Source organism: Procambarus clarkii, chromosome 22 (genome assembly GCF_040958095.1).
Source record: "Procambarus clarkii isolate CNS0578487 chromosome 22, FALCON_Pclarkii_2.0, whole genome shotgun sequence".
NCBI lineage: Eukaryota > Metazoa > Arthropoda > Malacostraca > Decapoda > Cambaridae > Procambarus > Procambarus clarkii.
In genome coordinates this window covers 46,328,899-46,341,627 of record NC_091171.1, presented here as the reverse complement: position 1 = coordinate 46,341,627, position 12,729 = coordinate 46,328,899, and the positions used below count along the sequence as shown (strand labels likewise).

The 12,729-nt window shown below is 42.1% G+C and overlaps 2 protein-coding genes across 3 annotated transcripts in view; one reads left to right on the top strand and one right to left on the bottom strand.

Moving 5' to 3' along the window:
- The first annotated feature begins 2,186 nt into the window (after positions 1-2,186).
- LOC123759034 (transforming growth factor-beta-induced protein ig-h3) overlaps positions 2,187-12,729 on the top strand; it is a 30,936-nt gene continuing 20,393 nt past the window's right edge. For both annotated transcript variants that reach the window (XM_069328953.1, XM_069328952.1), the window contains exons 1-2: positions 2,187-2,343; positions 11,656-11,848. In XM_069328953.1, coding sequence (XP_069185054.1) covers positions 11,694-11,848 — 155 coding nt within the window. In that variant the 5' untranslated portion in view covers positions 2,187-2,343; positions 11,656-11,693. The remainder of the gene's footprint in view (positions 2,344-11,655; positions 11,849-12,729) is intronic.
- On the bottom strand, positions 7,699-8,601 carry LOC138367569 (nematocyst expressed protein 3-like). Its single transcript, XM_069329269.1, has one exon. It carries the CDS (start codon positions 8,599-8,601, stop codon positions 7,699-7,701), a length of 903 nt encoding a protein of 300 aa, XP_069185370.1.

Sequence of the window (12,729 nt, the reverse complement as noted above, 5' to 3'; positions counted from 1 at the left end):
TTGGAGAGGCGCGCAGGGAGCAATGGCCTATGAGCACTTTATATTTAAGGTACTGTATGTCATAATTGCAATCGACCGGAGAGGGCACTTAGAAACCCATAGGCGAAACAAAACAAACCACAATCTGGTGAAAATTGCAACCTACGTCCGAACATAGCAAAAGAAGTCCCCCCAGAAAGAAAATCAATAAGCAACACTTCATCCAACTAACACTCCTGCTCGTTAGTGTTGTGTGTGGGTTGGGGGGGGGGGGGTGTTAGCCCACCACTGTTCTTGAAGTGATGTGCTCAGAGCCATCTTAACCACATGTCCCCGATGTTCCCCACGAGCATAGGTCATGCTCATTATGGAAGTAGACTGTTTAAGTATTTGGGTCTTGTTGCAAGCACACTTATATAATATAACCCTACATCCTGGTGAGGGACTACATAATTAAGATATATATTTCCAGGTGAGTAACTCTTTCAGCAGAAATGAAACATAATGTTTTGAGTGGAGCACAGAAGAGGAGAGATCTGCAGAGGAGGAGAAAACTTTCAAAATTAATATCGTGGCTCAACAGCCACTCATACCTTTCCTTCAGATAAAGCATCCACTTCTGCAATGTCAGCCACTACTAATGTTCCTTCAGATATAGCATCCACATTTACATCTATTCCTGCTACCAATCAACCAGTTTCAGCAGACACCATCATTGCCTGATGCTGCTCTGGTGACATTTTACAAGAGGAAATATCCAAATCTGTAACAGCAAAGGAGTTTGCAATCCAAGAGATAGGTCCGGGACTCTGGAACATTAATTATACTAACACAATAGCTTACTGGTTTCGTAGTGGACCCTCATCATGTCAGAATCATGATAACAACCTTTCAAACTCACGCAGGGTGTGTAAAACAGCTGGAGTAGAGAATATGAAGTTAGCTGCCGAAACGCTATGCGTGTTAGTGGCTTTACAAGAATGTAAAATATCAGTGCTTTGTACGCTCATAAACCCAATGTACCTTCTTGTATATAAATAGGTAAATGTTGGTTTAGTTAATTTATTGTGCACCTCATACCCATCTTGTGGGCGGTAGTGGAAAGGGTTACAGAGACACGTGATGGGCTCAAGGACTGAACCCAACAATTCATTTAGCTAAGCAAGTTACAATCTTGATAAGCTAGTTACAAAATTCAAAACTCATTGTCACATCAACACTGGGCTCGAGATCGACCACAAGTACAGTTTCTAAATCAAGCAACTGACATGTGTGGAGAGCCTAGTGTCACAATTGATATGTTTGTCCTGCACGCCGCCCCCATCCAGTGGGCAGCGGTGGATAGGTTACAATCACTTAATTACTATCTACAGTTAGAAAACTGCGGATATTTGGCTAAAATTTCTGGTAGCAGATCATTTTGAATTATATAGTTACACATCTCTGGAACATTTGTTATAGACTTGTCTCTTCACGCATCTTTTCGTACTCCATCACATAGTGTGGTGATGGAGTACGAATAATTTTGTTGACACAGTTTACATTTGGTCAGGTCTACATCAGCAGATAATGAGAATTCCCAGAGATACTTGTAACCGAGTCTAAGCCGAGCAGTAGTAGCATCTAGAAGTCTGCAGATTTTATTGGATGAACCATAGATGTGGGGCTCCTCTTGCATGATAGATGGAATTACGGTGTCGATTTCACTTTGCCTTAGAGCTAAAAGATTTTGGTTACAAGACTGAATAAGTAATTTTATTGAGTTCTTTAAGACAATTGAGTTCATTAAGGGAATCAAATCGCAGAACCAAGGAGGTGAGAGAGTAAACACGCTATAGGATCACAACATACAAGATATTAGAGGATATAGACAAGGACAGCCTCTTTAAATTTCTTTAAATTGAGAGAAAATAGAAAAAAGTACTTGAATGGAAGCTGAAAATTAAAATGAATCAAAGAAATGTAAGGAAACGCTGGAAGGAGAAGTCGTGTGATCCACCACCATCCACAACCTTAAGGTCATGTTTGACAAAGAATACAACTGACAAGACAATAAAAAAAAAAACGCAACAGGTCTAAGAAAGCAAGTCGGCTGGGCATAAAAAAGTAAAGCTCATACCCATGTAATCACTGTGAACTCCGCACCACATTTAACACCATAACTATACCACCCACACATCGACCTCCCTTCTTCCTGAACCAGTGTGGAGCAGGAGGGCGCCCAGACCAGACGTCCCCATGAATGTCTTGTATAAACCGTAGTCTCTGTGGACATAGTTTGACAAGGACCTAGTTCTTGGCACTGTCAACAAGTAGAAGTGCAAGGAGGCTTGTGTGGTGGTTGGTGTGGCTGCTGTAGGCAAGGTGAGTACTCACCCACCTAGTTGTACTCACCTAGTTGTGTTTGCGGGGGTTGAGCTCTGGCTCTTTGGTCCCGCCTCTCAACCGTCAATCAACTGATGTACAGATTCCTGAACTTGTAAGTGGTGGGTTATCAGTGCTGAGGGAGGAGAGGACCGTGGGTGTCACGCCTCGCCCCTATATGTGATCCAGGCACATAATAATGTGTGGTTACATTACATTGTATATATATACATGATATAGCATTGCAATTATTCTATAAGGCCGTTAATCACGCCTGCGCTGGTGTGGTCTTTTTATTCACGACGAATGTCATTTTTATCCTTGGGTTACTATAGTGTGCTCGTCACTGCTCAGTAACTGCAAGCTTTCAGCTCAATTCCAGTCGTATACAATGAATCTTACTGTGACAAGCTGGCATTCCGCTCTCAACACGCTGACTATAAAGTTTTGTTGTATTAAAGTGTATGCTGGCAAGCGCACATACGTACGTACATACATACATACATACATACATACATACATACATACATACATACATACATACATACATACATACATACATACATACATACATACATATATACATACATACATACATACATGTATGCATGAATATACGAGTGTATACATAAAATAGAAAAAAGTTAATAGTAATTTTTTTCAATGAGGGAAGTCTGGACGGTGAGACACGTGTGGGTAAACACCTGCACGAGTAGGAACACTGTTAGGTATAGTGAGAGAGGTAAACACTGTTAGGTATAGTGAGAGAGAGGTACAATGTTAGGTGTAGTGAGAGAGGTAAACAATGTTAGGTGTAGTGAGAGAGGTAAACACTGTTAGGTATAGTGAGAGAGGTAAACAATGTTAGGTATAGTGAGAGAGGTAAACAATGTTAGGTGTAGTGAGAGAGGTAAACAATGTTAGGTGTAGTGAGAGAGGTAAACAATGTTAGGTGTAGTGAGAGAGGTAAACACTGTTAGGTATAGTGAGAGAGGTAAACAGTGTTAGGTGTAGTGAGAGAGGTAAACAAATGGAACATGCGTTGATCAGACAGTGTACTTACCTAGTTGTACTCACCTAGTTGTGCTTGCGCAACCCATCCTCCGAATTGACAGTACGATTTAATACTAAGTGTAATAAGTACACTTTCTTACTGTAATAAGCAGTGCATAATTGCACTTATGGGGCTGTTACATTGACCCAACTCCCTCCCCCGCTTTAATTCTTCTCGTTTTCTGTCAAGTCACTCAGAATTTTAGGATGACGTTTTCAATTCTGATTTGCAATACACATTTGCTATGAATAGTACATAATTGCACTTATTTGTCTTCTTACATTTACCACCCCATTTTTGGAGGACGGGCTGGCTTGCGGGGGTTGAGCTCTGGCTCTTTGGTCCCGCCTCTCAACTGTCAATCAACAGGTGTACAGGTTCCTGAGCCTACTGGGCTCTGTCACATCTACACTTGAAGCTGTGTATGGAGTCAACCTCCACCACATCACTGCCTAATGCATTCTATTTGTCTACTACTCTGACACTGAACAAATTCTTTCTAACTTCTCTATGGCTCATTTGGGCACTCAATTTCCACCTGTGTCCTCTAGTACGTGTGCCCCTTGTGGTAAATAGTCTGTCTTTATCTACCCTATCAATTCCTCTGAGAATCTTGTATGTGGTGATCATGTCCCCTTTAACTCTTCTGTCTCCCAGCGAGTGAGGTTTAATTCCCGTAGTCTCTCCTCGTAGCTCATGCCTCTCAGTTCGGGTACCAGTCTGGTGGCAAACCTTTGAACCTTTTCCAGTTTAGTCTTATGCTTGACTAGATATGGACGCCATGCTGGAGCCGCATACTCGAAGATTGGTCTGACATATGTGGTATACAAAGTTCTGAAAGATTCCTTACACAAGTTTCTAAAGGCCGTTCTTATGTTAGCCAACCTGGCATGTGCCGCTGATGTTATCCTCTTGATATGAGCTTCAGGGGACAGGCCTGGCGTGATATCAACCCCCAGGTCTTTCTCTCTCTCTCTCTGACTCTTGAAGTATTTCATCTCCCAAATGATACCTTGTATCTGGTCTCCTGCTCCCTACACCGATCTTCACTGCATTGCATTTGCTTGGGTTAAACTCTAACAACCATTTGTTCGACCATTCCTGCAACTTGTCCAGGTCTTCTTGAAGCTTCAAGCTGCCCTCCTCTGTCTTAATCCTTCTCATAATTTTGGCGTCGTCAGCAAACATTGAGAGGAATGAGTCTATACCCTCTGGGAGATCATTTACGTATATCAGAAACAGGATAGATTCAAGTACAGAGCCCTGTGGGACTCCACTGGTGACTTCACGCCAATCTGAGGTCTCACCCCTCACTGTAACTCTCTGCTTCCTATTACAGAGAAGTGTTGAAGCCACCACGATTAAACAGCTTAATAAATAATAATAAATAAATGTTTATTCAGGTAAAAGTACATACATAAAAGATGAGTTACAAAGATAATGTTGGATTTCTATATAGAGCTCGTACATACTATGCCTAAAGCCACTGAAACGCACAGCGTTTCGGGCAAGGTGAGGGGAAAACACTTGGACTAAAATTTAAAACTAATTGAGATCAAAGCATAAGTGAATTGGAAAAGGGGATAAAAAAAAATAGTATTATAATAATTACGTGATGGCTGGAACAACAGAAAATGAAACAGAACAGCAGAAGTAACTTTAACAAAATAAACAGAAGACTACAATTCTCTTCAAGTCTATACATGGCGGATATCATCAGTTATACAAGTTGGTCAATAATCAATATTGTTTGAAAATAACAATACATAGGTCGACATTTAGGGGGTAAGGTAGGTTACATGGAGGTTATTAGATAGTACTTAGTTTTTCTCTTAAACTGGTTGAGAGAGGTAGAGCCTTTGACATGATTGGGAAGGTCATTCCACATTCTGGGTCCCTTGATTTGTAGAGCATTTCTAGTTTGGTTAAGTCGCACTCTTGGAATACTAAATAGGTATTTGTTTCTGGTGTGGTGCCCATGGGTTCTGTTACAACCTTCTAGGAAGCGATTAAGGTCAGGATAGGCATGACAGTTCAGTTTTAAATATATTAAGTACACTTGAGAGGATGTGCAGTGACTAACCTTTTAAGACACACATCTTTGTCAGTGTAATGACAAACGTCAACTTATATTGTAGTTATTTGTATATATAATAACCTTGCTACAATGTACCCTTTCATCTTACCTGATATGTTAGATTAAGTACCTGCCCCGAAACGCTGTGCGTGTTAGTGGCTTTGCATGAATGTAAAAATATCAATCATACGTAATCTCACACCCAATGTACCTTCTTGTAAAAAAAATATTATTATTATCATTATTATTATCATTATTATTATTATTATTAGTAGTAGTAGTAGTAGTAGTAGTAGTATTATAACAACATATTCAAAGATTTCAGTAAGAAGGTCGAGTGCTGTCTGGGGCCAGAGTTTGTTATTGTTCTAATAGTAGATTTGTGTTGAGTAATTAGAGGACGTAGATGATTTTGGGTAGTAGAAACCCAAGCACAGATACCATAATTGAGGTAAGGATGGATGAGAGTAATAGAGCATTAGCAGGGCAGAGCGAGGTACATAGTATCTGATTTTAGAAAGAATGCCAACTGTTTTATAAATTTTTTTTTGCTATATTTTGAATGTGGCCCTGGAAATTCAGCTTGTTTTCAATGAGAACACCAAGGAATTTTCCATATACTTTGTTACTAATTTGGATATTGTTAATTCTTAGATTAATGTGATCTGAGGATTTATTACCAAACAAAATATAGAAGGTTTTGTCAAAGTTAAGGATGAGTTTGTTAGCAGTTAGCCAAAGATGAACACATAAATCACACATAAATCACAATAGCGTGATACATCAAATGAACAAATCCACAAGTGCCGTGGTGAGGGTTCGAACCTACGTCTGGGATGATCCCAGACACGTCTTAGTCGATTGCGTCTTAGTCGATTTTTGTGTCTTAGAGAGGCTGCGGGATCCGTGTGAGGGCAGTAGCACTCCCGGTTGCAGTTCTTTTAACCATGTAGTGGCGCAATCGACTAAGGCGCGTCTGGGATCATCCCGGACGTAGGCTCGAACCCCTCATCACGGCCCTTGGGGATTTGTTCATGGACTTTATTTATTTAAATATTCAGTGTCATTCAAAATAAGAGGGTTAGGACTGGAGAAAATGAAGGTTGTGTCATCAGCAAATAAAATTGAATCGAAATGTTGAGAGGCATTTGGAAAGTCATTAATGTAGATGAGAATGAGGAGACTTCAAGAGCATGGGATGACTTGGAGCATATTATATAGTGTAATAGACGCTCCTCCCAGAGCCAGATGGTGGCTGCCTGCACACACGCAAGCACAGCGAGGGAAGTGTGTATATATATGAGGGTACGGATACAATCTTATTTTCAGGGGGTGTACTACACAGTAAGGAAAGATGGGTTATTAGACTTGATATAATAATGGGGTGGTGTTTGGGCGAGCTGGTGAGCAGAAGAGGTAGAATGAACGAGTTTACATCTGAGAAACATTAATGCTGTCGCCTTAGACGGATGACATACAGTTCGTCATGGATTATAAGCACATTTGGACACAAAAATGGTAAATATGAGCTACTTTATGCCGTGACTTAATGCCACAAATTATGCCGTGACTTTATGCCATAAGTTTATGCTGTGAGTAACTCACGGCATAAAAGACAGCTAAGAGTAAAAGATTACGAACAATGTGTTGCAGAGTAGCTGGTGTACTAGACACCACGCAGTTGTACAGAGAGAGGAATGAAAATCTTAACGGAAAGGAAAACTTTTAAAAAATCGTCGCATGCCGAGGTGCTCAGCGTCCACAACAATGGAGCAGATAATTTTAGATGAAATATGGCAGCGAATTCAAGGGTTATACAGAAATTTTGAAAATAAATCTTTTAGATGTTTTCACGTGCCGAGAAGACAGTACCTAACTCAATAAATGGCTGGCTAGACGAGCAACACTATCCCTCGTTCCTTATAGTCAACTTTTCATTCTCTCCCCGTCTCCTTTCCTCGTTCTCACTCTTCGCTGTTCTTCTCTTCTTTTCATCTCTACCTCTTTCCTTCTGTGTTACTTACCTTTTCACTTTTTCCAGCCATCTCCAATCAGTTCATTATCTTATTCACTACCCGTTACTCTACTGAAAGGCAAGTACGGCCCGTTACATCCGGAAGAGATTACATCCTTATACAACGTTGGGTTGGGGGTGGAGGATATCGTTTGGTGGGGAGGGGAGAGGACAACGCCTGTCTGGGTCGCGTCTTGACGTCATCTCTGATTAACCTGAATTTAAAATATTATCAGTCAGAGCCGCGGTGATGCTGTAATGGGGGTTAGGCGCAGACATTCCTCCCGCCGCTGACGGCAGAGGCGCAGACATTCCTCCCGCCGCTGACGGCAGAGGCGCAGACATTCCTCCCGCCGCTGACGGCAGAGGCGCAGACATTCCTCCCGCCGCTGACGGCAGAAGCGCAGACATTCCTCCCGCCGCTGACGGCAGAGGCGCAGACATTCCTCCCGCCGCTGACGGCAGAGGCGCAGACATTCCTCCCGCCGCTGACGGCAGAGGCGCTGACATTCCTCCCGCCGCTGACGGCAGAGGCGCTGACATTCCTCCCGCCGCTGATGGCAGAGGCGCTGACATTCCTCCCGCCGCTGATGGCAGAGGCGCTGACATTCCTCCCGCCGCTGACGGCAGAGGCGCAGACATTCCTCCCGCCGCTGACGGCAGACGCGCAGACATTCCTCCCGCCGCTGATGGCAGAGGCGCTGACATTCCTCCCGCCCCTGACGGCAGACGCGCAGACATTCCTCCCGCCGCTGACGGCAGAGGCGCTGACATTCCTCCCGCCGCTGACGGCAGAGGCGCAGATATTCCTCCCGCCCCTGACGGCAGACGCGCAGACATTCCTCCCGCCGCTGACGACAGAGGCGCTGACATTCCTCCCGCCGCTGACGGCAGAGGCGCAGACATTCCTCCCGCCGCTGACGGCAGACATTCCTCCCGCCGCTGACGGCAGACGCGCAGACATTCCTCCCGCCGCTGACGGCAGACATTCCTCCCGCCGCTGACGGCAGACATTCCTCCCGCCGCTGACGGCAGACGCGCTGACATTCCTCCCGCCGCTGACGGCAGAGGCGCTGACATTCCTCCCGCCGCTGACGGCAGAGGCGCTGACATTCCTCAGCCAACAATGGAATTATTATAACGACCTGGGTTGGGGGTCCTTATAGTCCTTGTTACTTGAGGGAGTTGTGGTGGAATGTGGGGTGAGGGTGTGTGGGCAGCTGTGGTGGGTGTGGGCGTGTGGGCAGCTGTGGTGGGTGTGGGCGTGTGGGCAGCTGTGGTGGGTGTGGGCGTGTGGGCAGCTGTGGTGGGTGTGGGCGTGTGGGCAGCTGTGGTGGGTGTGGGCGTGTGGGCAGCTGTGGTGGGTGTGGGCGTGTGGGGGGTGAGCGGCAGTTGTGGGCCAGTGTGCTCGCCAACTAATCTTTGTTAAATTTTCTTACAATATACCTGTTAACATTGTTTCAATTTTGCTAAAAATTACCTACTTAAAATTATCTGTTAGATTAAGGACCTGCCCGAAATGCTGTGCGTGTTAGTGGCTTTACAAGAATGTAAAAAACATCAATGCTATGTACTCTCATAAACACAATGCACTTGTATATATATATACATAAATAAAAAGTGTAGGAGGCGCGCGGCAGTGGTGGGTGTGGGCGGCTGTATTTACCTATCAGTGACTATGGGGGAACGAGGTGTAGCTCTTTATGCCCCGTCATTAGCCTTTTTGTAACCGTTATAATTTAAATATTTTGAGGTTCGAATTTCTTTAACCCATCCTTCTGAAATTATAGTGCTTTTTGTAACTGTTGTCAAAAGTACCAATATGAACCAATGAAATCCCAGTATACCTTTTTTGTTTTTTTTTAATACATTCCGGAAAAAATAAAGCTAAAAACGAAACTTAAATGTTCCTAGGCCTAGTGTAGCACATGTCATGACAAGCGTGGTCTTAGATGGTGAAACATGATAATGTTGCAAACAGATAGAGTGAATACATTGAGTCTGGAGGCAGTTGAGGCGTCTGCATTTCTGCCAGATGTATAAATGGTTTTAGCCACGTAAGCTCCTGGCTAGTTTTAAGAAAATATAATATGTAAATTAGTGAATTAATTAACAGTCATAAGGGTACATTATATATCAGGGGCGGCCAAACTTGCTTACTGTAAGAGCCACAAATAATAAATCTCAGGAGTTTGAGAGCTGCAGGACATAAACAACATTTATTCTTGCGTTTTTATTATTACACACATTTTGTTACAAATAAGAGGAGTTATCTGTACCCCACCATTCAAGTATCATACACACCTGACACCAAGAAAGGTAATGAGAATCTTGCTCTTCTCAAAGCTGTTACACTCGAAACAATTGCCTCCTCCATCGAGAATTTAAGATCTCACGAGCACTGTGTCTACACCGACGGCTCAGTCTAATCTTCTTCTGGACGGACTGCAGCGGCATGTAGGTTTTATAGAAATAATATTTGCACAAAGACTGTCAGTGTCAGGTTAAACAACTGGCTGACCTCCACACAAGCAGAACTAGCAGCATTACAACTAGCAACCAGTACATTAAAAAAACATTGGAGGAGGAATAATATTTTGTGATTCAAAGTCTGCTCTTCAAGGAATCGAAAATTTCTCCTGGAAGATCGACAGCAAGAACCTCATAATACCAACATCTGATTCGAGCTTTTTTTTTCTTAAGTTCATTTATTGATTTTATAATAGTAATAAATCATGATATATTTGCATAATTTTTTATGAAACTTTGACTATTTATATTAGTAAAACTAAACATATTTTGAAAAAAATACTGAATCAGATCCTTTATTATATGCTAATGCGATAGAAGAGTGTCATAGAAATGATTTCGTTTGAAACTTGTGGTTGTAGTTTCGATTTGAAACTGTAAAATTCGTTGAAAACAAATCTCCCTTTCTAGTTAGGCTGCAATACTGAAACTTGACACAATTGCAGCCCTTTTCACACACAACTAGTCAAAAAAGATTTGTTGACATTGAACAACTTTTAATATTCAGCATTATGCCCCCCCCTAAGAACTATTATTTCTGTATGCAACTCTAAGCCTCCTCCCCTGTTATTGTGTTTGTTGGAGTGAATTTTGAGAGGATTTTCTTGTCTGTGGGGGTTAAGGGTTATTCCAACAGCACATCTTTCAGAGTTTTTCAAGGCCTGCACAGTGTGTTTCGTTCGTGAGCCTTTATCCCTGTTCCAGGGAAATTCTTAGCTTAAAGTAAGTGTTAACATGTAGTACCAGGGGTTTTGACGTGGGAAAGGGTTCTGTGCTTAATAAACCATACTAGTTGTACATACATACTAGTTTTCCTTGTGTCCAGTGTGGAGGGGTCTGACATACCCTAGATAAGTTAATTTGTGGGAGTCGGCCTTGGGGGCCGGGCCTTGACCTGCCTCACCTGGTGCCCTAATTGCTGCAAGCAATAGCCCGTTACAGTTGACTTGAGGTGTTGAGAGCACTCAAGGATGATAGTTAATGTGTAAACCTTGGATATATATAAATATTTGAGTGCAAGGAGTATGGCAAACAATTGTCTGCAAAGTGAAAGCCTGGTTATGTGTTCATGTTCCTCGCTCAGGATAGAAGCCGTCTCTCGTTGTTAACAACTACACCACCTCTGGCGGCATCAGTGGTGGTAAAAGCCTAACATGTAACCTCGATAAAAGCCAACATGTACTGTATGTATAAGCTGGCTTCCTGTCCCCCGACGCAATGAATTATGAATTATTAAATGTTAGGTCGTGAAACGACAACATTCCCAGATTATTTACATGCTGCTTTCCTACACCTGGCAGATTTGATTGTGTTTTGTACCCTCTATTTTGTTTAAGGTCTTAATTTTTACCATATCTGAAATTTATCGCAGTTAAGCATCATGTTATTTCCCGCTGCCCAATCGAAAACTTTATTAGTACCAGCTTGTAGATTTTAACTCGTTTAACTCATTTTTCCTTAGGACTGATTTTATATCTATAACTTTTCAGTGTCTATGGATATATTTATATACTGTCTGCGGTAATAGTAAGTATATTGGAGTTGCCCCTAGTCTTGGGTCTGAAGTCACCGCCACAGGTTGTCTGATGTCTTTACCCTTGAACAAGACGCTTGGTTAAACACCATCCCGCCTTGCAGGGCAGGTGTGGCGGCCAGCATGGCGTAGCTTAACCAGGATGTTGACGCCCCCGCACCTTCCCACACCACTGCTGCTGCTGCTGCTGCTGTTGCCGCTCAGCTGGACGGAGCAGCAGAGGGACCGGAGGTACCATATATCCCCCAGTGGGACCTATCACCTCGCCTCCAACCCTAGGATAATTTACAAGCCCGGGTGAGTTGATCCACTGAACAAGCTCTCTAAGCCTCTAGCTACTTGTACAACCACTTCCATTAAATATTAATGGATAATGATCATTGGTATGTGGTTTTGCAACTGACACGTAAATCTTGGGGAAATGTCTATCTACCCAGTAATGAAGCATCTTGCAATGATGATAGATAATGCTTGTGGACATTCATTATAACCACTATATGCTATTATGATATGTATATATATATATATATATATATATATATATATATATATATATATATATATATATATATATATATATATACACACACAAGAAGGTACAATGGGTTTATGAGAGAACATAGCATTAATGTTTTTACATTCTTATAAAGCCACTAACAGGTATAGCGTTTCGGGCAGGTTTTTAATCTAACAGATAATTTTAAGTAGGTAATTTCTAGCAAAATTTTTAAAAGTTAACAGGTATATTGCAAGAAAATTAGTAGGTACGTTTTAGTAAAATCTGAAGATTATTTCTAGGTACAGTTCCTGGCTCAGGAACTAAATCATCTATTCTACATGATTATCTGAAATCATTTTAAATGATGTATAAAATATCAATTATTATACATTGTATCATAATTTGAGGATTATGTCTAGGTACAGTGTAGTAAAATTTGCGTTCAACATAACAACCATGATATAAAATGATGGCAGTGATTACAACGGTGAAATTATATGGCTTAGGCACATATTTTGGAGTAGTAGCACACGATACAGTGCGAGTGTGAAGCACTATGTAGAAAACTATGAGGATGAAATTAGGTACTTTTTGGTGTTACTTTTGAATAAGGGGGGTAGGTTGGACAGCTTTTTAATTAGTTAGGGAGTGAATTCCATAGACTAGGTCCCTTTATTTG

Bases quoted from the DNA above. Each gene is read 5' to 3' on its own strand.
- LOC138367569 (XM_069329269.1), bottom strand. From the start codon at position 8,601: ATGTCAGCGCCTCTGCCGTCAGCGGCGGGAGGAATGTCAGCGCCTCTG.